The sequence below is a fragment of the Enhydra lutris genome, unplaced genomic scaffold (assembly GCF_002288905.1).
Source record: "Enhydra lutris kenyoni isolate GAN:26980312 unplaced genomic scaffold, ASM228890v2 scaffoldscaffold9, whole genome shotgun sequence".
In the NCBI taxonomy this organism is placed as follows: domain Eukaryota; kingdom Metazoa; phylum Chordata; class Mammalia; order Carnivora; family Mustelidae; genus Enhydra; species Enhydra lutris.
In genome coordinates, this window is record NW_019154093.1 from 16,444,858 (window position 1) to 16,469,523 (window position 24,666).

The following is a 24,666-nucleotide window of genomic DNA, read 5'->3' on the forward strand; positions in this document are numbered from 1 at the left end:
TGTGTGGTGGGCCTCTGTGGGCAGGTTTGCTTTTCTTAGGACACTGGCTCTCCTTGACTGCAGGGACCCTAATGTTATGTCTTTGTTCTTAGTGACCAGGCTGGACACCGGGCAGCAGGGAATCTGGAGTTCTGGCCAGGAGGAGGCGCTGTTGGGGGGCGGGGAGAAGGCCCATAGGCCTTGGGAAGAGAGCATGAGACAAGGTGATCCGGTACAGAGTGCTCACAGGGCTGGCTAAGGACTGGATTGTTCTAGCAAGGCTTCCTGAAGGACCTGTGTTGAGTGTGGAAGGTTCCCAGAAGCTGAGATGGGAGTAAGGACATCCCAGGGCGAAGGAGCCATACACCCAGAGCTCATGAAGAGTTCAGTAGATGGTCATGTTGAATGGGCAAAGGAGAAGCAGCAGAGATATAGGTGGAGGCCAAATCAAGGTGGACTTTGGGAGTCAGTTCAGTAACTTAATCGTGTCTCAAGGGCAACAGGGAGTTTTTAAAGGATCCCACAGCTGCAGTGAAGAGAGTAGATTGGGCAATCAGAGCCTGGAGAGGGTCAAGGAGGCTGCTCCATGTCCATGATCCTAGTCTGGGGAAGGGGGCATGGAGCCTGAGCTAGGCCATGGTCCAGGGGTAGGGAGAGAAGTGGTTTGGGAATTGACAGTTGGGATGGAAGTGAGTGGTCTCTGCTCAGAGTCTCACCTCTGCCCTATCTGTCAACCTCCCTCCTACACGACTGCATTGACTGGCGGGTGGGAGGGTGGCTAGTCTGTGACTAATCTGGGAACATCTTGGCCCCCTTAAGCAGAACTTACTCTCCCCTGGCCCCAGCCCTATCTCCCCTGTTTACTGCAGAAGATGTTTCTGAGCCTGAGCCCTCGGGTCAGGCACGTGCCCGTTTCTATCTGGCGCTTTTCAGATTCTTTTCAGGGCACCTTGCCTTCCCAAGGCTTCCTTCTCCTTCCTGACTCTCCTACTCCTTCAGAGGGGCTATTCCTACCAGGTTACGTGCCCAGTGGCTACTGCACTGTCAGACGGTGGTGTCCCTGCCTTAGTAGGACCAGTTTCAGGGTAGACGCAAGGGCTGATCAGAGGGCCTAACTTACACGGGCACCTAGATCGGGATGGCCAGGTTGTTGGGCCCTGCCCAGATTCCTTGTAACTACTGTGTCATTTTGCCTCATATCATTCCCTAGAATCATCTGTACCCACCTCCCCCCCCTCACCAAGCCTCTTACTCCTGCCCCATTTCTCTCTTTGATATCCTTGTGCTTTTTTTTTTTTTTAATTTTAAAAAGATTTATTTATTGGTGATGGGAGCAGCTGGGTGGCTCAGTCAGTTAAACGTCTGCCTTTGGCTCAGGTCATGATCCCAGAGTCCTGGGATTGAGCCCAGAGTCTGGCTCCTTGCTCAGCGAGGAGTCTGCTTCTCCTTCTCCCTCTGTCCCTTCCCTCCCACTCATGCTTCCTCCCACCCCATAAAGAAATAAAAATCTTAAAAAGATTACTTATTGTAGAGAGAACACATGCATGAGCGGGGGGGGGGGGTGTTGGGCAGAGGGAGAGAGAGAGAATCCTCAGGCAGGCTCCCCACCGAGCAGGGATCCCAACAGCAGGGGCGGGGTGGGGGATGGTGCAGAGGGCTGGATCTCAAGACCTTGAGATCATGACCTGAGCTGAAATCAAGGGTCAGACGCTTAACTGACTGAACCACCCAGGTGCTCCACTATCCTTGTGCTCTTAGACACAAGGCTGTAAGATGGGGGTGCCTGTCCTCTTCCCTTCACTGCTTCACTGCTTCACCCTTTGAGCCCCAGTGTGGCCTCAACCAACCCTGGGCTCAGTGGTGCTGGAGCTCTACCAAGCCAGACTCCCAACCTTGAGAGGCTCAGGGACGTATGGGGATGGTTAGCCATTAACACGAACACATCTGCTCCCTGGGAGATCAGGGCTTGGGGAAAGGTTATACAAAGGGACAAATGCTGCCAAGGGGTGGGGGAGGTGGTCGCTGTGGCCAGGAAGCAGCCGCTGCGTCCTGTTTCCATTGCTATGCTAGCATTCTAGTTCACGCCACCTGACTGTCCCCTGGACAACACAGTAACCTAACTGGGCTTCCCTGCCTCCCTCCACACCTGTTCCCCAGCCCATTTCCCGTGCAGTTGCCAGAGGGATGCTTTGAAAGTGTAAATCAGATCAAGTCACTTGTCTCAAGACCTAATGGTTTCCCATCCCACCCAGAATAAAGACCAGTCTCCTCCTGTGTCTTGCAAGGCTCTGTGGGCCATGGCCCTTGCTTACCTCTCCAGCCTCCTCTAGCGTGTCTCTTCCTCTCATTCCTTGTACTCCAGCCACATGAACACCTTTCCGTTTCTGGATCTTCTCCAGCTGGTGGTCCCTGCTACAGAGCCTTTGTGTCACACTGGTGCCCCTCTACTTGGAACACTCCGCTCCAGACTGCTCTTCTCCAACTGTCCTTCCGATCGGAGTTGGGTGACCTTTCTAAAAGCCATTCTGATCATGCCTGAAACATTTAGCATCATTTGTGTTCTGTCAGACTCCTGGTTCTGACCCCGAGGCCTTTCCTTTCCCTACCAGGCGGCTGAGCACTCTGGTCTCTGCCCCTTCCCAAGTGCCCACATCCCAGTGTGGTCCTTGGGGGGTGCTTGGGACAGTGTGCACAGCTCCCAGCCCCACACAGTTTGCTTTTGCTCACTGTACTTGCTCTTCCTCACATCTGCACCTACAGACCTCCCACTTATCCAAGGAGAAGGTAGTCTGCCCTCTGGCAGGCTGTGTGAAAAGGGCTTCTTTGTGTTTCTGTCCATATTCCAGACCTGGGGCCATGTCTTCATAATAAAGTCCAACATCTGTTAGCCTCTGGAGTTGCTAGCCCATTATCCCATGGGAAAAAAATGGGCCTTATTACTTCCATTTTATAGGTGGGGAAACAAGTTCAGAAATGGTTGCTAATTTGTTCAAGGCCAAAGACTTGCACGGAGATTTGAAGCCACGAAGCCAAACTTAGTATCCGCTTTCCTCTTGTACCGTCATCCCAAGAACACACCCTTGACATCCCAGGTCAACCAGGTTCTGGGCTTGGGACCACAAACACTGTTCCATTCCACAGAAGCAAGTTCCATTCATGGTGCTCCTCTGCTAGTGTGTATCTCTAGGAGGTCCTCTCATGTCCCTATCTACCCTCCCTTCCTCTCCCTGGGGTTGTGATCATTGGAATTTAGGACACTGTGAAAATAGCTGCTCTTTATCCCTGTTGAGCCACATCTTCTAGGATCATCCCAGGGCTTCAGCCTACTGAGAACCTTTGGCATCCTGGCTCCGTGGGCCACTCCTTCTGCTCTGCCTCTCACTTGTGCATCCACAAGTCTGAGCACTAGACCCCTTTAGCTTCATCTAACTCACCAATAAATGTATTGATCGGATCAGGGCCAAGGAAAGACCCTGGGGTGTGTCATTCCAGGCCACCCACTGGAGCAATCTGACCTGCCACACCTCTAACAGACTCGTGCAATACCACGTCCGGAGCCTGCCAGCCCTCCTGGGCTGCTGCCTCCCCAAGTTTCCCACCCCCTGATTTGGGAGCGCTAACCCTGGCTGCCTTCGTCAGGGGAGGCCATTTGGGGTCGGGGTTTGCTCTTGTGTGTCCAGCACCCACCACAGTGCCTGGTACTCAGTAGGTACCTAGTGAAGGCTTGTGGTTTTGTTTTTGTTTTTTTTGAGAGAGTGAGTGGGGAAATTGGGGGAGCAGAGGGAGAGAGAGAATCCCAGTCTGACTCCAGGCCCAGTGCAGAGCCGGACATGGGATTTAATCTCACAATCCTGAGATCACCACCCTGAGATCATGAGCTGAGCTGAAATCAAGCCTTGGATACTTAACTAATTGAGTTGCCCAGGTGCTCCGTCTTTTTTTTTTTTTTTTTTTTTTTTTAAATGAGAGAGACTTAAGCATGTTAGGATGGAGGCAGCAGAAACACAGAGAAGAAAAGGTGGGAATGAAGAACTCAGCCTGCCCATCGTTCCTCCATTTAAGGAGTACTACCAAGCACCTGCTCTGTGACAGGGGACAGAGGAAAAGGGCTGACAAGGTCCTTGCTTATCGAACTTAATTTCTAGGGAGGGAGGTAAGGAATAAGTAAACAAGGTGATTTCAGCTAATAAGAGCAATGAAGAAATAAAATGGGGTGATGTGCTAATGGAGGGGTGCAACTTGAGGGATCACGATTAAGGTGCTGTCAAGGGTGTGGGTGCCAGATGAACTAGGGGAGCTGAGCCATCAGGGAGAGCCAGGGTTCAGCGAGGGAGGCCTTGGTATGGGGGAAGGAAATAGTCCGAAAGGAGGAAGAAGGACCTGGGGAGTTTGCCAATGTCAGGGTTTAGTTCCTGAGACCCGTTCATCACCTGGGGTTACCCTTTAGGTCATGACCAATAGGCCAACTGCCAACTCCACGTCTGGCCCTGGGCAACCCTTGGGAGCTCAGACTCAACATTACCAACCACAAACATCTCCTTCCCCCCAATTCTGCTTCCAACTTTGCAGTCTCAAGGGCGGGGCCATCACTCTCCTGGGCAGCCACTCCTCTCTCCCCTTCTGGCTGGGCCAGAAGATCCAGCAAGAGCCAGAGGGCTCCCAAATGAGTCCCTCCTGCTCTGCAGCCCCATAACTTCCCATTATTTCTGCCCCTCCTCTGGGAAACCACTGGTGCCTCCTCACCTCCACAGCCCCATATTTCTCTCCACCACTCTCCCCCCAACCCCCTGCCTACCAGGAGCTCCTGGAACAAGGAGGCGATGGGAAATGAGTCTGGAAGGGAGAACCAGTCGACTGGGGAGTCTGGACTCCCAGGATAACGGATGTGGCCTTGTGTTACAGTCAGGAATGAGAGCCCAGCGAGGGTAACAGAGGCCAGCGTTAGGACTCTGCCTGCCCACCTCGATTCTCACTTCCTGGCATCATCTCACCTGAGGCTGATGCCTTCAGAGCCTCCCAGGGGTCCCTGCTTGCTTCTCTGCCCCGACCCCAGATGCCCTCCAGAGTGAACCTATTCAGTCCACCTCAATACAGCCTGTGAACTGTGTTCAGGGGGTGGGCAATTACTCTGGAAGGAACGGGAAACCCCAGGGACAGCTCCATTAGGAACTGCTGTGGGTCAGATCAGGGGTGCTGGTGGGGTGTTTGAGGGGCGGGATCGGGGAGAAGGGTGTGGGGAGGTCTGATCAGAGCCTGGTCACCTCCCCAGCTGCAAGCTTGGGCTCCTCTCCAGGCTTGTCTCTGCCCAAGCCTCTTCCTCTGCGTGGCCAGTGGCTTTTGGCCCCAGGAAGTCCACCTAGGGCTAAGCACTAGTGGGGAGGGGCTTGGATTCTGCTGTGTGCAGGGTCATGTGTGGCTTTTGCTCCTTGATGGGCCCACAGTGGGAGGGTGCTGGAGCATATAGCTGCGGGTGGACGAGCCAGCAGGGCTCTCAAGGAAGCAGGGGGCTCTACCCGCGCAGGTTCCATAATGCCTGGCATGGCTTGGCTGATGGTGCTCCTCCTGTTGGCCCTGCTGGGGGCCGCCCGGCTCTGCTGGCTGCGTGCTCCCGCGAGGAACAAGATCTCCAGGGCACAGAAGCGTAGGGCAGTGGCCCTGCAGCAGATGGAGGCTCTGGCCGAGCGTCTCTGGCAGCAAGTGAGTGGACACCTATCCCGGAGGCTCCCCAGCCCTCCATCTTAAGAGGAGGGCTGGGGAGGATCCCACCTCAGGACTATTGTCCCGTCCCCTTCAGAAGACAAGGAGCCTGGGGCAGGAGGGGGCCAGTCCCCCACCCCCAGCTCTCCCCATGCTGGCTCTTTGTGCTGCTGTCAGTTCCTCCTCCATCCGTGTACTTGGAACCCATTGAGTTTGGGGGCCGTGCGTTTTCTTTGTCCTCCCAGCACCCGCACGTGAGTTAGTAATGTGGGTGAGCTTTTTGTTGAAATAAGATAAACTGATGGAAGCAATTGGAGGCAGGAGGTCTTCCTTCAGGTCTCTTTCCAGCCCCTGAGTACCCCCACACCCCACTGACACAGGAACCCTGGACTACATGTTCTCCATCCCATCCCCCTGCCCCCGGGTTCTGCGAATGTTTGAGAACAGCTCATAGATGCAAAGCACAGGGCGGTCACGGGAATTACGGTCCTTCCAGGAAGCTCTGTGTCTTAAAAGGGACTTTTGACAGCTTAGGTAGGGATATTTCACGGCACTGGAACAATCACCGTGGCTGGGCTGGGACTTGAAGGTGAAGGGACTGAGCCATGGGTGTCACCGCAGAACCTGCCTAGAGTAGCAGAGAGCAAGGTGGGAAGGAGAGGCAGTCCACCTTTCCTTGTGCTTGGGGTCCGCTGTGGGGTCTGGAAGACGTGACAGCCCCTTCCTGGGCTCCCCAACTACCCTGCGAGGGGTGAGCTCATGGCATCTTAGGGTCCCCAACTGTGGCTGATAGTGGTGGACTCCCTGGGAGCCCTGGGAGTGGGGGTTGGGGCCAGTGCCTGAGGAGCTATCCCCATGCTCTGGAGTTCCTGAGTGTCCTCTGTCGTCCTCTGGATGGTGATTGATGGCCCCAAGGGGCAGCTTCTCTGCCCGAGCTGCTGCAGTTCCTGAGAATGTGTATTAATATTAATTGGGGCTAATTAGTTGGATAAATCAATCTGCCCCCCGAGAGCAGCTGCCCCTCCCTGGTTGGTGAGCAAGAAATCTGGGCTAATGGGGTTGCTGTGGTGAATCAGTGTGATGGAGAAGATTCCCGTGTGTGTGTGCATGTGAACATGCATGTACGTGTGCGTGCACTGTGGTGGATTTGGGTTCCCTTACTGCACACACCAGAACCTGCTTGTGGGTGTCTCCTGCTGGCTTTGATGATGTGTTGGTTGAGTGGTGTGCCTGGGTGCGTGCTGCTTGTGTTTGGTTATGGGCTTGCGGTGCGTGTGCCTGGGTGGGTATGTATGTGTTGTGTTACTGATGGGAATGTGTACATCTAGCTATGGGTGGCTGGTTTGGGTCTGAGGTTTGGGTCTGAATGTTTGGTGGAGCATGTACCTGTGTGGTCGGGTGTCTGATGTGTGAGGACATCTGCTTCTGTGTTGGTCTGGGCGTGCTTGGTGTATGTGTGGACGTCTGGTATGTAGAGCTCTTGGGCTGAGTACCTGGTGGGGGTGTGTGGGTCTGGTTGACTGGAGGAGTGGAAGGGTTTTGGGGGGAGGTCCCCCCTGGTGTTTCCAGCTTTCCCCCAAGGCTACAGACCTCTTGGCTTTCAGTACCTTACTCTTTCCCCAATGAAGCTACACAGGTCCTCATGGGCACCTTCCCCCTGCCAAGGATACCCTCAAGGCCTCAGGTGTCCAGCTTTACATCCCAGGGAGGTAGGAGGCTGAGACATAGGCCAAATCCTGGCAGGATTCAAACAAATCCAGTTCAGTTCAGCTTAGCAAAATCTGATGGAGGTTTCCTCTGGGTCTTGCCTTTTGCTGGACCCTGGGGACAGATTCATAATCAAAATGAATCTGACACCTGACTTTGACCTGCCTTAAAGATGCTTCTGGTCTGAATGTATTGTATCATGGTGGGAACAGAGCTATGCAAACTGTGACGGGAGGCAGCTCAGCTGAGTGTGGTGAGGGCCAAATGCTTGGGGAGCTATGGGACCTGGGAGGAAGGGCTTTGGGCCATCTGCAGAGGGTGGGGTGGGGAAGTCTTCACGGAGAGGTGGTGTTGGAGCTGAGCCTTACAGGATGTGCAGGAGTTTTCCAAAAGGAGGAAGGAAGAGGAAAGGCAATACCGGAGAGAGAAAAGCCTGAGATAAGGCAGTGTTTCTGTAGAGCATGTAGAAAATAATACTCGTAGTCCACTGGGGTAAATGGACAAGCCACTCATGGCAGCAGGCTGCTGACTAGGAAGCTCTGGTCACCTCAGGGGGACATTAGCCTTCCGACCATTGGAAGTTTCGACAATATTAAACATATTTCACAACTGCTTTAGAAATACTGGTAATACATCAATTAACTAAAACTCTAAAATATATTTTCTTTGACTTTTAAACCATCATAGGAGGCAGCACCAGTGAGTGTGGAAAAGGCCAGATGGGGCCATAGAGCCATGGGACGTGGCAAGAGGGGGTGGGCACTTCTTGGAATTGAGTCCTTTCTTGACTTCTGCCAAACATGTAGCAATTGTACTCATAGTCCTCCAGCCATTCTAACGCCGAGATTCTATATAATCGAACATCTCTATTGTCAACTAAGTCATAAACATTGTTATTAGAATGTCATCATAAGGGGAGCCTGGGTGGCTCAGTCGGTTGAGCGTCTGCCTTCAGCTCAGGTCATGATCTCAGGGTCCTGGGATCAAGTCCCACATCGGGCTCCCTGCTCAGGGGGGAGTCTGCCTCTTTTCTGCTTCTCCCTCTGCCTCTGTCTGCCGCCGCCCTTGCTCTCTCTCTATCTCTCTCTGTCAAATAAATAAAATCTTTAGAATGTCAAAATAAATTACAGCAATCTCGGGGCATCTGGGTGACTCAGTTGGTTAAATCTCCAACTCTTGGTTTTGGTTCAGGTCATGAAACCTTAGGGTTTGTGAGATTGAGCCCCGTGTCAGGCTCTGCTCTCAGCCCAGAGTCTGCCTGAGACAGTTTCTCCCTCTGCCCCTTCCCCTTGCTCTCTCTCTGTCTCAAATAAATAAATATATTTTTAAAGATTTTGCTTATTTATTTGACAGAGAGAGACACAGTGAGAGAGGGAACATAGGCAGAAGGAGTGGGAGAGGGAGAAACAGACCTCCTGCTGAGCAGGGAGCTTGTGGAACTCCATTCCAGGACCCTGGGACCATGACCTGAGCGTAAGGCAGACGTTTAACAACTGAGCCACTCAGGCGCCCCATAAATAAATAAATCTTAAAAAAATAAATTACAGCTCTCTCAATCTTATGAGCCTCCTGAGAAGTTGTGTAACAGGACAAATAGGAGTGTGGTAGTTGAGAGAAGGCGGGACTGTGTTTGAATCCTGACTCCGATCTGTACATATTATTTTATTTATTTTAAGGATTTATTTATTTGAGAGAGAAAGAGAGAGAGAGAAAGTGTGCACAGGGGGGAAGAGGCAGAGGGAGAGGGGAGAGGGAGAGAGGGTCACAAGGAGACTCCGTGCTGAGCACAGAGCCTGACACTGGATCTCATGAGCTTGAGATCACCGCATGAGCCAAAACCAAGTCAGTCGTCCAACCGACTGTGCCACCCAGGGACCCCTGACTCCTCTACTTAAAAAAAAAACTCCTCCATGCCTTAACGTCCTCATCTCTACAATGGGGTGTGATGATTAGAACTATAGTACTCACTTGAGTTCCTAATGGTTATGGTGGTGTACACAGCAAGTACTTTCTATGCCAGAGGTCTGACTTCAGTAATAACAGAACGAATGTTGTCCTTGCTGGGCAGGTGTTTAGTGAATTTCGATGAGTTTGTTCTATTAGGTGCAAGGGACACTCAGCTGGGTGGGTGAATGTATTGCCAGGCCCTCGGAAGCCCCGTCCATCCTGTCAAGTCCCTGGAATGCCCGCCATGTTGGCAGAGGAGTGGTCCCAGCAGCCACCTCCAGTGGCCCCCAGTAGCTCCCTCTGCCCGTTCTCCCCACCTCTCCCCAGCTCCCTGAGAGGCTTCCATTTTTACAAGCGGCCATGTGAAGACAACTGCAGGGGAGCGGTAGCCTCAGGGGTCCAGCTGGACAGTGGGCACTTGCCCATAGGGATGTCATCTCTCCAGGTAGACATGTAGGAATCAGGGGCTGACATGCAGGCTTGGTGGGCACCTGTGGGTCAGCATGTGCTGGGATGGTCCCTGGTGGGGCTTGCTGGGTCTCCTTAGGGCTGGGGTGAGCAGGGTGAGGGATGAACACAGACTGGCTCTTCACAGTCCTTGAGCGAATCAGGGGCTGTGCCTAGAGTGTCCCTGTTGGGCTGAGCATTAATCTTTTACCTGCTGGACTGTGAAGAGAGGGCAGAGTCCCATGGCAGGGGCTAGGGCCGCTGGGGGTGGTGGGGCGCTTGTGGGAGTGGCTTTTTGGTAAGTGACTCAGAAGGATTTCATTTTAGCCACAACACAGCCATTGCGGTGCCTTCTAGCCAAATGCCCACTGTATTCTAGAAGGATCCATGTCTGGGCCCTTCTGAAAGTCCTTGTGGCATACAGGAGGGGAGTTCCTCGCTGGGGCACTAAGGTGGCAAAATGGCACAGCAAGTCAAGGGCCTGGGCAGCATGGCTAGAACAGCAGAATATGGGAATGGGGCAGAGAGAGAGAAGGCTGGTGAAATGGGCCTCCCAGCACCCAGCGGGGAAAGGGCCTAGAACAGTGCTGGGCACCCAGGAAGTGCTTCATTGGAAAAGGCCTCCCTCCCTAAGAGCCATTTGAGGGTAGCGGTGAGGGGAGAGACAACTTAGGTTTAAGTCTCTCCATTTTTATGACTTTGGGCTAGAGAGTTAGCCTCTCTGCGGCCAAGTTGCCCTTACTGGTGAAGTGGAGATAATGATAATAAAAGCACTGATCCAAAGGTTTTCATGAGGATTTAATGTGCAGGCAGATTGCTTAACACGGCTCCCGGCCCACAAGGAAGTACTTGGTATACGTGCATCTTGGTGTATCTTTACGCAAATGGACTTTACATGTTTACGGCGAAAGCCCTGAAAACCACTCTGAGGACAATGGTTTTGCAACTTTATTCTGAGGGCACTTGGGACCTATGGGTTTTATCTGAATAGGATCACCTAGGCTGTAGTGAAGAGGTTGGACTGGAGCTGTAGATACCAGAGGCAGGGAGGCCAGTGAGGAGGCTGCTGAGAACACTGAGAGACAAGAAGAGAATGTTCTAGGCAAGAAGGAGTCTGGAGAGTCAGAGACGGGAGATATGAAGGAGGCAGAACCACCTAACAGTGACACATGTGGGTAAGAGAATGGTCACTGGGGCCAGACTATCTCATGTAGATCCAGGTTCTGCCACTCAATGAGCCAAGTGTCTTTGGGCAAAGAGCTTTCTGGGCCACAGTGTCTTTTCCTACTGTAAAAAAAGAGAAAGCAATATGCCCCACCTCCTCAGGTTGTTGTAAGGAGTGACATGAGCTCATATACGTAAAATGCTTGGAATATAGCCTGCAACTCAGTAAGGGTTAGAACACATGTTCCGTACGATTGAGATAAGCTATCATGACTGTCTTTGGAGCTGGGACGTGAGGAAGTGATCCAGGATGATTCTGAGGATTATTGCTGTGGTGACGTGAGTATCATCGATTGGAAATTTCATGAAGAAGAACGGGTTTGACAAACAGTCAGACCTGGGGTATCTGTGGATATGTGGGTCAGTAAATGGGTCTGAGGCATGGCAGGAAATAGGCCTGGGCTGTAGACACAGGGAAATCTGGGCATCCTTGGGACACGTCTGGTGGCTGAGGTCACCCAGGGAGGGTGGGCAGTAGGCAGAGAGGAGTCCAAGTTCTGAGGAGCATCAACATTTATTTATAGAAGGGAAGAGAGGAGAGGTTGAGAAGGAGCTGCCTGGGCCAGAAGGAAGCCAGGAGAGTTGAGGGCATAGAGAGTTTCCAGCAGGAAAGTGTCTGAGAGTCAGATGCTACCAAGGACTGCAAGATGGGGATTTAAGAAAAATCCAGATTTGACAACCAAGAAGACTGGGAACCCCAAACCTCCCAGGGAAATTCCCTTGTCTGGCACCCCACCCCTCCAGGACCAAGGAAGGACCATTGTGCTGTCTTCCCACCCAGCCCCCAACTCCGGCTTGCAGGCATCAGAGTCTCAGCTGGGGCCCGGCGCCACAAAGGAAGACAACTTCACCTTCCTGAGTGCTTGCTGGTGCTAGGCCCTTGTCATGCCACCACTTGCCTCTGACAAGAGTCCTGAGGGGGCTGGTGTCAGGCCTCGCCTCATACCCTGAAGAAGTGGGCTCAGAGCAGCTGGGTAACTCCTGATTGGCTTCTAGTCCTTTGTTCTTTGGAGGGATGCTGGTCACGGGAGGGAAGGGAGCCAGCTGACCAGCAGAGAGTGTGGTCAAGGCTGGGTCCTGGCTCTCCTGCCCCTCAGGCTGGATCATCCCCAAGTCAGATCACCAGGAGTGAGAAGGCTGGATAGGAAGGAAAGGTGGGATGTCGGGGTGCCCCCCCACAAAGGCAAACCATACAGAGATGAAGCCCACTTCCATAACCCCCGGGTCCCAAAACGTGCAGCTAGAATCACTCCCACTGCCGTTGTGCCCCTTCTGGTAGCAACACGATGGGGGAGGCCTTCCTCTGTGCCAGGCCTCAGGCTGGGCACTGGGGAGGCAGAGACAGAGGGAACATCTGCCATGTAGGACTCTCATGCCAATCTGGAGCCTGCTCAGGAAATGTTCTTCATACCAAGGGCGAGTCCAGGGGCACAGGCTGGGCACATGGATGGGTGTGCAACTGTGTGGGGATATGATGTTGAGCATGTGCGAGTGGACTGGAGTGAATCAGTCATTGACCTCTGCCCTCCTTCTCCACAGGAGCCCTCCCTGGACCCCAAGGCCATCCTGGAGCTGCCCCTGGAGAGGCTGGCCCAGAAGCTGCAGGATGACGAGCTCAGTCTGGAGAGCGTCCTCTGTAGCTACTTAGAGGAGGTGGCGGTTGGCTCTGGAGGGGAGTGGGGGTTCTCACCCTTTGTCCTCCTCACAGGAGGTGGGGGATGGGTATATCATTGTGGCACTATGGCTGACGTGGGAGGGAACGCATGCCACAGTCACCCGCCATTACTATTCTGCTCTGGGTCAGGATGGTGGGTGACTGAGTGCTCCATGTTTGGTCTCCCTCAATGTCGCTCAGGCACTGAAGGTACATAAGGAGGTAAACTGCCTCACGGATTTCCTGGGCGAGTGTGAGGAGCAACTGCAGGCATTGAAGAAGCTCCAGAAGACTGAGAGGGGCCTCCTCTATGGGGTCCCCATCAGCCTGAAGGACACCTATGACTGCAAGGTGGGCTGTGAGGCGTATGTTCACATGTGTACACGTGTGTGCGTGTGCCCCTACATCATTGAGCCCGTGAGCATCTGAGTGTGGGACATTGGGCGAGTTCTGTTATCGAAGGTCCACAATTAGAAAGTGGCCAGCTGGGATCTGAACCCAGGCGTCTGCCTCTGGCCCACCACGTTCTCCTGCTGCTCATGAATCCTCCTAAAGGTGCAGTGTCCACACATTTCAGAGGCTGTGACGATGCGTGGAATGGGAGCAGAGTGAGGAGAGTCTGTTCTCTGGGAAGTTGCATTCTGATCCCTAGGGCCTGGCCTTAATGTCACTTCCTTGCAGGGCCATGACTCTACGTGCGGCCTGGCCCAGTTCCTGGAGAAGCCAGCAGCCAAGGACGGGGTCATTGTGGAAGTGCTCAAGGCTCAGGAAGCTATTCCCTTCGTTAAGACCAACATCCCACGGGGCGCCTGAGTGGCTCAGTGGGTTAAGCCGCTGCCTTCGGCTCAGGTCATGATCTCGGGGTCCTGGGATTGAGTCCCGCGTTGGGCTCTCTGCTTAGCAGGGAGCCTGCTTCCCTCTCTCTCTCTCTTTGCCTGCCTCTCTATTAAAAAAAAAAAAAAAAAAAAAAAAGAAAAAAAGAAAAAAAAAAGACCAACATCCCACAGACGCTGTTCAGGTCTCTGAAGTGGGTAGGAGGGGCTGGGTTTGGGGCTGGGCCCAGGACTGACAGCAACTTAAAGTCCTGGCTCAGGGTGGAGGGGTGAGGTGCGGACCGAGGTTCTTGGGCATGTCTTTTCTGCCCTCTGAGCCTTGGCTCCCTCGTCTTGTAATGTGTGGGTGGACTTCATAGTCTCTACAGGCCCTCAGGCTCTGAGGTTCTGAAGAGTTTCATCTCTGTGTTTATCCCAGCTTTTCTCTCCTCTCCCTTGGCATTTAGTGTACCTACTTTTGTGAGGAACCTGTTCTGACAGCAGGGCTGGGGGCTCCTGCCCTTAAGTTAGGAGCTGTGGCTGGTGTCCACTCTTGGTCTTCCCTGCAGCAGTGGGCCCTCACCTCAGCCGTAAGGGAGACTGGGAGGGCTCAGCCCTGGGGAGGAGCTGGGGAGCCAAAGTGGGCCTGGGGTTGACTCCTGAGGGGGTCAGTCTCTTAGGGGAGACTTTCACCTCCCAGCTCCTTTTCTTTTGCTCCCGTCAGCTTTTATTGCAGCAACCCCATCTGCGGACAGACCCTGTACCCTCTGAATTTGAAGAAGACACGTGGGGGCTCCTCAGGGGGTGAGGGAGTCATGCTGGCACAACGGGGTTCCATCCTGGGCATGGGGACCGACAGTGGGGGCAGCATCCGCATACCAGCCAGCTTTTGTGGTGTCTGTGGCTTGAGGACCACCGGATACCGCCTCAGGTACTTGGTGCTGGTGATGGGGGGAGGGGGAGACTCAGCCCAGCCTAGGGGAACAGAGGCCTATTGGTACATCAACTCTTATCCACTCACCTCAGTACTCAGGGAAGCGGCTAACTGTAGGTGGGCTTCAAATAGCTCCTGCTTCAGTTCCAGATCAGCACACCATGTCTGGTATAGGTGGCAGGAGAAAAGGCCTTCCACACACTCATTAATTTATTTGTTCATGAATTCATTCATCTTTACATCTATCCATCGACCTACCTGTTCCCTTAGTCGTTCATTGGTCTATCCATTTTTCCATCTATCCATTCTTTGTCCATTCATCCACTTATGCAGTCATCATCCCAGTCTCTAGCCATCAATTAATTTCACTATTTATCTACCATTTAATTTATCTAACAGATATTTATTGAGTGTTTACTCTGTGACTAGTACCGTACTAGGAACTGGGGATATATCGATTAAAAAAAAGGACAAACATCCCAGCCCTTGGCAAATTCATATACATTCCTCCTTCCGTTCGTTAGTTCACTCACTCATCCATTTATCTCCCCATCATCTGTTCATTTAGCCGTCTATCTGTCCATCCCTATCTGTCTCTGTTCCTTTATCCACCCATCTTTCAGGCCCTCCTCCCCAAGTACCTGCACTGTGGTAGCCCGTGCGCTGGGGACACAGAACAGTCTCAGACCCGGTCCCTGCCCCTGTTGTGCTATTAGACATGCAAACGGCTGAGTCAGAAAGTGATGGGGCTCTAGGAGAGGGTCAAAGCTTATGGAAATTCACAGGATGAAGCTGACCTTTTCTTCAACAGAGATTTCTTAAAAGCCTAGACTTTAAACTTTCAGAGGCAGGGCAAGGGAAGGGAAGGCTTCCTGGAAGAGGCAGAATCTGAAGGTGGCTTTGAAGGATGGGTATGCAGAGATGGTGTAGAGTCTAGAAGGCTGTAACCTGTGAGCAGCTTTCTTTGCCCGGAGCAGTATGTGTGTGTGGAAGGGCTAGAAGGGGACGCTGGGGAAGGAGTTGATACTGCAGAGCCTTGAAAGCCATCATAGAGGCTAGACTTGATGCTGTGGGTACTAGGGGTCACAGCAAGGTTAAAGCAACTCCTCTTGCTGGTGCTGGGGCCTGGGGGAGTGCTTGGCCGGCCGTTCCTTCAAGCGCTGAGCTGGGCTCTGGGTGGGGGCGGGGTTTTGCAGCTACTCCGGAGTTGCAGTTGCTGTCAAGGGAGAGAAATCTGATAAGCAACCTGCTGTGCCTGTGGCCACACCCATCCAGAGACCACCCGTCAGCCTTCCTCGCTCCCAAGGACATTGCGCTCAGCCCTATCTCACACAGACTTGCCCCACTGGTGATAAAGCAATCCGAAGGAACAGCATGGATCCCAGCCGGCCTCCCCCAAGTCCCGTGAGAAGTGCTTCTTACAACCCAGCTTTAATCTCTCCTACTTGTCTCTTGACGCTCTGCCCCAGCTGAGATTCTCCTGTCAGGCACCTAAGCTGCTTTCCCAGTGTGCCGACTCTCCCTGTCCCCGGCCCCAGGACACTGTGACCTGATCATGGCCCCGGGCCCCACCCTCTGAGGCCAGGCAGTGGGGATCCCCAGGAGCAGAAAAGATGAGAGGAATCTGCCTCGTTTCTGTTCAGTGACTACAGTGGCTGGCCCCATGGCCCGGGATGTGGAGAGCCTGGTGCTGTGTTTGCGAGCACTGCTAAGTGAAGACATGCACCGGCTGGATCCCACCGTGCCTTTTATGCCCTTCAGGGAGGAGGTGAGCTGGCTCTGGAGGGCTCCCACCTCTCCCCTCCTTTCCTTCCTCATTGACCTGTCTACCATCTGACTATCTTCTGTGAAGATCACCTCCCCCAGCCCAAGGTACAGTGACCAAGAAGCCCACATGATCAGTCATATTCACCTCCCATCCCTGCTGGACACCAGCTGCTTTGGCCTCTCAGCTGCTTGGCACTGTAGCTAACATTGTCCCCCAGAGAGGGGCTCCAGACATGACACAGACATGACACTCAGCATGTCTGGTATCTGGTTAAGCTGGGCTTCTGGTCCTCTAGGTAACCTTGGCCAAGTCCCATCTCTTCGTAGGCCCCAGGCTCCCCAGGGGTGTGGTAAAGAGGTTGGACCAGAAGATTGCTCCAGGCCCTGCCAGCTTTGGCGGGCTTCATTTACGCATTAGTTTATTCAATGACAATTATTGGAATCTACTATGTTCAGGCTCTTTGTAGTTCATCCTAATACTCACTCTACAGAATGAGCATTGTGCTTCTCATTTACAGGGAAGGAAACTGAGGGGAAATGAAGTGACTTGCCTATGATCACAGAGCTAGTAACTGGCAGAGTTGGGCTTTGAATCCAGCCTTATCTGCTCTAGAACCCTCTCCATAGAGAGAGTCTCTGTCTACCACTCAGTTGATGTCCACTCATCTGATCTCTACACATGTCTGAATACAATCAACCTGTGATCATTTTCTGTCATCCATTACTTGCCTCTACTAATTTCTCCATCTCCATCCTCTCCTGGCTATTTTTTAACTTAAAGGTCTTTGTGTCTATTCAACTACTTACTTACTTACCTGTCCCCCCACCCCAACTCAATTCCAACCATCCATTCCACCCACCCATCTATCCATTCAACCCTCTGCCCACCTACCCATTCACCATGTCATACATATGGCCACCTACTCATTCATGAATCTATTATCTATCTACCTATCCACGTCATCCACCCAATCATTTGCCTATCCATTAATCCTTCCAGGGGTTTCTCCAGAGGACCCAGAGCATGGAAGTATATAGAGAGGCTCCAAGTGGGTCTTGGGGAGTTTCTGTAGATTCTCCCGGGCCCAAGGTGTAGGCCACAGCTGTGGCCCAAGGTCCCGGTCTGGCTCTTGAAGAGACCCATTCTCCTCTGAGAGCCCCACCCAGCCCCTCTTGCCCACAGGTGTACTCCAGTAACCAGCTCCTTCGAATAGGTTACTGTGAATCTGATGGCTTCACCCAGCCAACTCCTAGCATGGCCAGGGCCATGAGGCTCACCTCCAGGCTGCTCCAGGATGCAGGACATCAGGTAGGCAGCCAGGCTGGTGGGCATGCTGGGCTGGGCCATTCTTGGAGAGAAAGGAAGTTATATCTGAGTCTGAGCTGCTAACATCACCGTGTTTCCTCTATGCTTCCTGGGGAAAGCTGATGGGCTGCAGGTGGGAGCAGAGTGGGACCCCTCCCCCAATGTGAGGAAGGCATCAAGATTTTGCAGCTTCCCTCTTCAGGGGTGGGGATTCCGGGACTCACTCCTATAATTCCTATAGCTTGGGTTTCTGTTGCCTCCAACAGATGGCTGTGAGGAGATCTCAGTCCTCAAAAATCACCTTCTGCACCCCCCACCCCACCCCAGCCCCTGCCTCTCACAACCAGTGGCTTGTCCTGGTCATGCCTCCCTTTTGAGTATTGCTGGTTGGTGACACATGGATCTATGCAATCTTGGGCCAGTCTCTTAACCCCCCTGAGCCTCAGTTTTCTACCACATGGGGTGGCTGTGAAGATTCAATGAAGCATGTGGTCTGGGACAGGATCTCAGTGAAGCAGGAAGGAAAGGAGGGCTGCTTGAATGCCATGGTATCTCCGTGGGGGGTGAAGGAGTGGCATGGCAGCAGAGGGGCTCAGGTGGATGGAGAGGAGAGGTGATGTCCTGTCCTCTCTTTAAATCCTGAAGGATGTAGGGGCGCCTGGGTGGCTCAGTCAGTTGAGTGTCTGCCTTTGGCTCAGGTGATGATCCCAGGGTCCTGGGATCAAGCCCCACATCAGGCTCCCCTTGGGAAGCCTGCTTCTCCCTCTCCCTCTGCCTGCCGCTATGCCTACTTGTGATCTCTCTTTCTCTCTCTCTCTCTCTGTCAAATAAATAAATAAATAATTTTTTAAAAAGTCCTGAGGGATGCTGAGAATCCCTGGTGGGGTGGGTAGCACTCCAGGCCCTGACTCAGTCTCTGTCTCCCCAGATCATCCCCTTCTCCATCCCCCGTATAGAGTATGCTGTCCAACACCTGTTCATGGGAGGTCTGTTTGGCGATGGAGGGGCCACCCTTCTGGAAAAGCTGTATGTTTGTCGGGACTCAGATGTCGGGCATGGGGCTGGGGACGGGGATGGTGGTGCCCTGAGCCCTAGGAAGGGGCTCTGTGGGCCTGTGCTGCTGGGATGCCTCTGGTTAATTGTGTGACCTTAAACAAGAAGTCAGCAACCTGGGCTCCGTCTCCAGGATGCACGTGTTCCAGGGGCGGTGCTGGTGGGAACAGATGCATTTCTTTGGTCTCACCTCCTTCCATGGCTTCCCTCCGGAGCAGGAGCTGGGTAGGTAGGAGGGCCGGTCGATGGCTGAAAGACTGTAACTGACTGGATACGTGTCTGTGGCTCCTCAGTGAGGGGGACATTGTGGACCCTTGCATAAAGACAACCGTCAATCTGCTCCGTCTGCCAGGCCCACTCAAGGGTTTCTTGGCCCGTATCCTGAAGTACATAGTGAGTGTGGACCTTCAGTGAGTGTGGGAGGCATTCCGGAGGGGAGAAGCCCAGAGAGGAGAAGGACTCAGAATGGGGCCCAGAGAGTGGTGGGGGCTCAGAGAAGAGGAACTGAAAGGGCTGATGGGGTCCAAAAGAGAGGGGTGCTTTCAGAGAGAGAGGGGTGCATCTCAGAAAGAAGAAGGGGTTTTAGAGAGAGGGTGGGGGGCTAAAGGCTGGAAAGGAGTAGAAGCTTCCACGTCAGTGTGCTGAATAGAGTTGCTTTTCCCGGACCCCGATTCTGGGCAGGCAGGTGTTGCCCTGTGGTTTCTGAATGGGTCTCTCTTATCCGCCTCTCTAGGAGCCCCGAGCTAGCCAGAAGATGAAAGAGATTCATGGCGTGGGGTGAGTGCTAGTGTCCTCAGTGACGTTCACAAGCGTCTTCCATGGGGTGGGGGGAATTAAGCAAAGGCCATGTGGCTAGAGTTGGCATCCACTGGGGGCAAGGGCTATTTAGGCTTTAGGATCTAATTAGGTTTTTAGGGTCATGTCTGACACTGGTTAAATTTATGCTTTTGAGCAGGGTTGAGATTGGGGCTATTTGGGGGCTGGGTTTGATTCGGAGTTAATCTCTGAGTTCAGGCTGGAATTAGCTTAGGCTGGGGTAAAGTCTGGGCCTGAGCTGAGATTGGGTTTGGGTTAGGGTTGGGATTAGGGTTGGAATTGGGGCTGGAGTGGCCTGAGGGCTGAGTGGGGACCTCACAGGTTAGGGGAAGAAACTGTGGCTTTGGGGGGAGCCTGTGAGTCCCTGTGGCTGGTGGTGGTGCTGGTGGGGCATTGACCAGAGGGTGTGGACTCTTGGGAGCACTGGACAGGCAAGGTGTTCTGGTCAGTGAACAAGACACAGGGGCATTCCTGGCCCATCAGCTGATTTGCAGCCCACATGGAGATTAGGTTCTAGCTCTCCATGGAAATGTCCCCGTTTGTATAAAAGGGGGTCCTCCCATTCTGATCTTTGGACTTCTCTTATTTATTCCCCCAGGATTCCCAAGAAACTGTGGGAGCGTCACACAGCTGTGGAGGTGATGTGTGCCTGAAGCGACCTCAAGGGACCGCTGGAACAGGGGCAGCAGAGACCTGGGTGGTGACAGGAGTGGCCAGATTGGGGGATGGGGGTGGGGGGCAGAGCTCTGGCCTGGCCTGCAGGGGAGGCCCAGCTATACCTGGATGGGGAGGCTTGGTGACCTGGAGGTTAATTTAGTCCATCTCTTTGGGGCTAGGATGATATATTGTTCCCAGATAATTGCAGCCTAAGACTCCCCTTCCCATCCCTTCACCTCAGCCCCTGGGAAGGCCCTGACCCTCCCCCCCACCTCTCCCTCCAGGTATCTCAATCTGCATCTCACAGCCTGGGAATTCTTTCTGAGGTTTAATGCCACTGGGCGTGGTAGTGCTTGACCTTGTTCTGCAAACAGTGACCTCTGCTGGTTTTACCCCTCCCTCCACCACTGTCCCTGCAGGAATATAAGCAAGAGTTCATAGCCAAGTGGAGGTCCCTGGATCTAGATGTACTGCTGACGCCAGTTCTGGCCCCTGCCTTCTGTACAGGCTATTCTAACATTACAATAGGTGAGAGGAACCTGGGTCCTGGTGGGGTTGAGAACCGGAGTCCAGGACTCCAGAGTCCTGCCACAGCTTCTTTGGCCTTGACCTCTGTCACCATTCACTACTTAAAAAAAAATTTCTTGGGGTGCCTGGGGGCTCAGTCATTAAGCATCTGCCTTTTGCTCAGCTTATGATCCCACGGTCCTGGGCTTGGGCCCTGCATGGGGCTCCCTGCTCATTGGGGCGTCTGCTTCTCCCTCTCCCTCTGCCTGCTTCCCCTCCTGCTTGTGCTCTCTCTCTGTTAAATAAATATATAAAATCTTTTGAAAAATTAAATAAATAAAAAATTTCTTAAATTGAGGTAAAATTCAGATAACATAATTTCACCATTTTAAGGTGTCCAATTCAGTGGTTTGGAATATATTTAGAATGCCATGAAACCACTACCACTATCTAATTCCAGAACACTTCCATTTTCTAGAAGAGAAGCCCTGTACCTATTAGCAGACACTCACAATTTCCATTCACTTTTTAAATGAATTTTACTAAGGGTCCCCTGACTGGCTCAGTCAATAGAGCATGTGCCTCTGGATCTCAGGGTCATGAGTTCAAACCCCATGTTGGGTACAGAATTTACTTAAAAAAGGAAAAAAAAAAAGGAAGAAAACGAACTCTACTGAAATATAATTCACATGCAATGAAACCCACCAATTTTCAGAGTGTAATTTGATAAATTTTAATAAATGCATCTGGCTGTGTAACTACCACCATAGTAAAAATACAGACTATTTTTATCATACAGCAAATTTCCCTGATGGCCCTTTGCAGTTCACACCTCCCTTGCAAACCGAAACCGCTGATCTTCTTTCTGTCATTATAGTCTTGCCTTTTCTAGGATTTCATACAAATGGAATCAGAAGAAAGGGGGCTTTTGTGTCCGGCTTCTTTCACTTGGCATACACAGTCACTCTTAACTGGCTTCCTGCTGTCCTCCTTCACAAGGTGGCTTTGGCCTAGGCCCCCTGAGATGACGCCCTTGCCCAGCTCAGGTGCAGTTCTCAGAGGTGTTATCAAGGCAGAATGAAAACCCACCTCAAGCCTAGACTCCCCTTCCCTGGGTCTCCCCACAGCGACTGCCCAAAGGCACATCCCACACCTGGTCCTGCGCCCACGGCATCTGCTGACATCACCGGCCGACTTCTCACTTCCTACAAACTTCTCATCCCTCCGTCTCACTCCTACTTCTCCCTCCTTCTTCTCATTCCCTCCATCACTCCCTACAAACAGGTGGCTGCTGTAGAGGAGATGCCTTTTAACTCAGGGTCACCCTCCCTGCACGCTTCAGCGGTCATCAGCTGTGTGGTCTGTGAAAAACCAGCCAACGGTCCACCACCTCGGTTTCCTTATTGTTCACACGAAGAGTCAATTCCGCCTCACAGGGGTGGAGAGGACTCAAGGATCCGCTGTGGAGAGAGGCCACACAGTGCCTGGCACTGAGGAAGGCTTCAGTAGCGACCATTCTTTCTTTCCCTCCACTCTGGGGAGAGCAGGAGGCCGCTGCCGTCAGGTGGATTCCCGGCCCCAAACGCGGCGCTATTGCGAGTCCAGAGGGCTGCAGTTCCGAGAATGACCTCAGAGGGGGCGCTCACTCAATACTCTTCCCTACCTGTCTTTTGTCCGCTGATCTGCGCTTGCCTGGCTCTGCCTACAGATGTCTCCTCCTACTTGAGCCTGTACAACGTCCTCAACTTCCCCGCTGGCGTGGTGCCGGTCACCACTGTGACGCTGCAGGACGAGGAGGAACTGGTCTTCTACAAGGGATACTACGAAGATACTTCTGACAGATGTTTCCGGGAGGTCGGTTTCTCTCTCCAGGCCTCTCCCCCGGGGGCGCAAGCCAGGACTGAGTCTTGCCTCCATCGGGGTCAGGGAGAGTGGGTGTGGGGTCGGGTCAGTCATTCCCAGTGTTTATTCTTTATTGCTTGTACCGTGGTTTCGCCCCATCTCCGAGGACACACCCTCTGAGCTCCAAGTCAGCCTCTGTCCTTGCCCCGGGAGAATACAAAACCACTGGTCTTCTAGACACTTCCGTTAGGGAAAGTTGATCCCAGAGGCAGGAAGAGTGGAGCCAATACCCCTGGTTAGGAGCTTACTAGGGAACTGGACTGGACCCTGCTCCTCTCTGAGCCTCAACTTCTTTGCCAGGAAAATGGGAATTAAAATATCTACCCCGCAGGGTTGTCCTAAAGGCTCAATTGAAAAGCAGTGAAGCATGGGGCACCTGGGTGGCTCAGTCGGTTAAGTGTCTGCCTTCAGCTCAGGTCATGATCCCAGAGTCCTGGGATTGAGTCCCACATCCGGCTCCTTGCTTGGCAGGGAGCCTACTTCTCTCTCTGCCTGCTGCTCCCCCTTCTCATGTGCGTTCTCTCTCTTAGACAATAAATAAATTCTTAAAAAAAAAAGAAAAACAGTGAAGCAATCAGTATAAGGCTTTGGAAATAGGAAGTGTATACTTCTTATTACTAATTCAGAAGCGGCTCACAAAAGGAAATATTTTTATGTGCATATTTAATGCATGATCTAAAATAACAACCTTGTCCTGGGTGACAGGGAGAAGGGGAGAGAGAGAGAGAGAGACTGACTCTGAAAAGTATGTGTGTGTCTGAGTCAGACATTAAGGAACTTACTTTTTTGGAAATTGGTTTTAGTGCTAGAGTCACCCAGTGGAACTGCTGACCTGAATTCTGAGAAAATAACAATAATGATACTATTTAATGTGTCTTGAGCTCTTACTCTGTTCCAGGAGCTGTTTAAAAGTGCTGTATATATATTAAATCATTAAATCCCATAACTGTCCTGTGAGGTTTTATGAAGTTGGAAATGGAGGCGCACACAGGTTAAGAGACTTGACCGACCATGCTGCCACACCCCATAGGCAGGTCACGTGGAGGGAGCCAGGACTCCAAGCTGGTTGACTTGGCTCCAGTGACGAAGACAATAAGGGCTTGTATCTTATCATCATAAAACAATGGAAACATTCCTGAATGCCTCTAAGTAGTTTGGATTTCATAGCCGGGACTCAGGTTCAGTCCCCATGTTCCTGAGTCTGTGTTTGGGGTCAGGGTACCTTTTTCACAGCGGAAGTATGACCAGGCTTGGGATCAGGATTTGCATATTCTTTATTCCTTTGCTGAGAACATTGGGTGGATACTCGGTTTTTTATTTCATAATTGTAGTTGGCTGTCTGCACAAGGAGCAAATTTTACATCTTAACCCTGGAGAATTAGAGATAGACAAAGTCAGAATAGTTTTTTCAGGTTTCACTGAGAGCTGAGGAAGGCTGGGATCTGAGATCCAGGATATCTCTCTCTTATTATAGATTGGGGATGAGATGTTTGAACTAATAATGCCTATGAGTGGTGAAGGAGGCGGGGCATGGGGCCTGAGAGTGGAAAGGCAGGCTCTTAAGTCCATCTACCTTCTCTCTGGGCAGGCAGTACAAGGATCCATAGGACTTCCTGTGGCTGTGCAGTGCGTTGCTTTGCCATGGGAAGAAGAGCTGTGTCTCCGGTTCATGAAGGAGGTGGAGACCTTGGCCAAGAACCACAGGGAACCCGAGTGATGGGCTACTCCTCGCTGAGGCCTTCCTACATCCTCACCCAAGTCTGCTCCCGATGCCCCTTCTCATGAATACTCTATCTGCTGTGTGTTTCCTCCTCCCAGAAGCCCACCAGATTCCTTTGCTTTGTTGTCCTTCTGTGTGAGTATTCAATACACGGACTCCTCAGATTGGCCCAAGATGGGGCACAGGGTGAGGGCTCAATAAACATTTCTGACTGGTCGGCTTTGTGATCTCTGCTCTAGGTGGGGGTGTAGCTTCCTGGTGGACTTCTGCCTCCAGCTCAGTGCCCCCAGATGATATCCCAGATTGCAGCAGAGGGGAAAGAGCCCCAAACAGAGAGTCTGGTGACCCGGGTCCAAGTCCTGGCTCTGCCCTGGCTTGCTGTGTGACACTGGGCAAGTTACTTCGCCTTTCTGGACTTCGGCTTTCTCATCTACAGATTGAAAGGGTTAGATTAGATGAGGTCCATGGTACCTGTCAACTTGACTGTTCTGTGACCTGTGACTTCTAAGCACTTCCCTGATCAAGAACTTGCCATGG

General features: G+C 52.4%; 1 protein-coding gene across 1 annotated transcript; it reads left to right on the plus strand.

Annotated features, from left to right (window-relative positions):
• Positions 1-5,508: 5,508 nt before the first annotated feature.
• On the plus strand, positions 5,509-24,345 carry LOC111143537 (fatty-acid amide hydrolase 1-like). Its single transcript, XM_022497361.1, has 16 exons — positions 5,509-5,676; positions 12,541-12,654; positions 12,857-13,006; positions 13,337-13,450; positions 13,654-13,673; positions 14,192-14,398; positions 15,598-15,634; positions 16,041-16,169; positions 17,352-17,477; positions 18,403-18,500; positions 18,821-18,920; positions 19,261-19,304; positions 19,942-19,981; positions 20,420-20,528; positions 22,216-22,361; positions 23,998-24,345. Exons 1-16 carry the CDS (start codon positions 5,509-5,511, stop codon positions 24,124-24,126), a joined length of 1,731 nt encoding a protein of 576 aa, XP_022353069.1. The 3' UTR covers positions 24,127-24,345.
• The last annotated feature ends 321 nt before the right edge of the window (positions 24,346-24,666 follow it).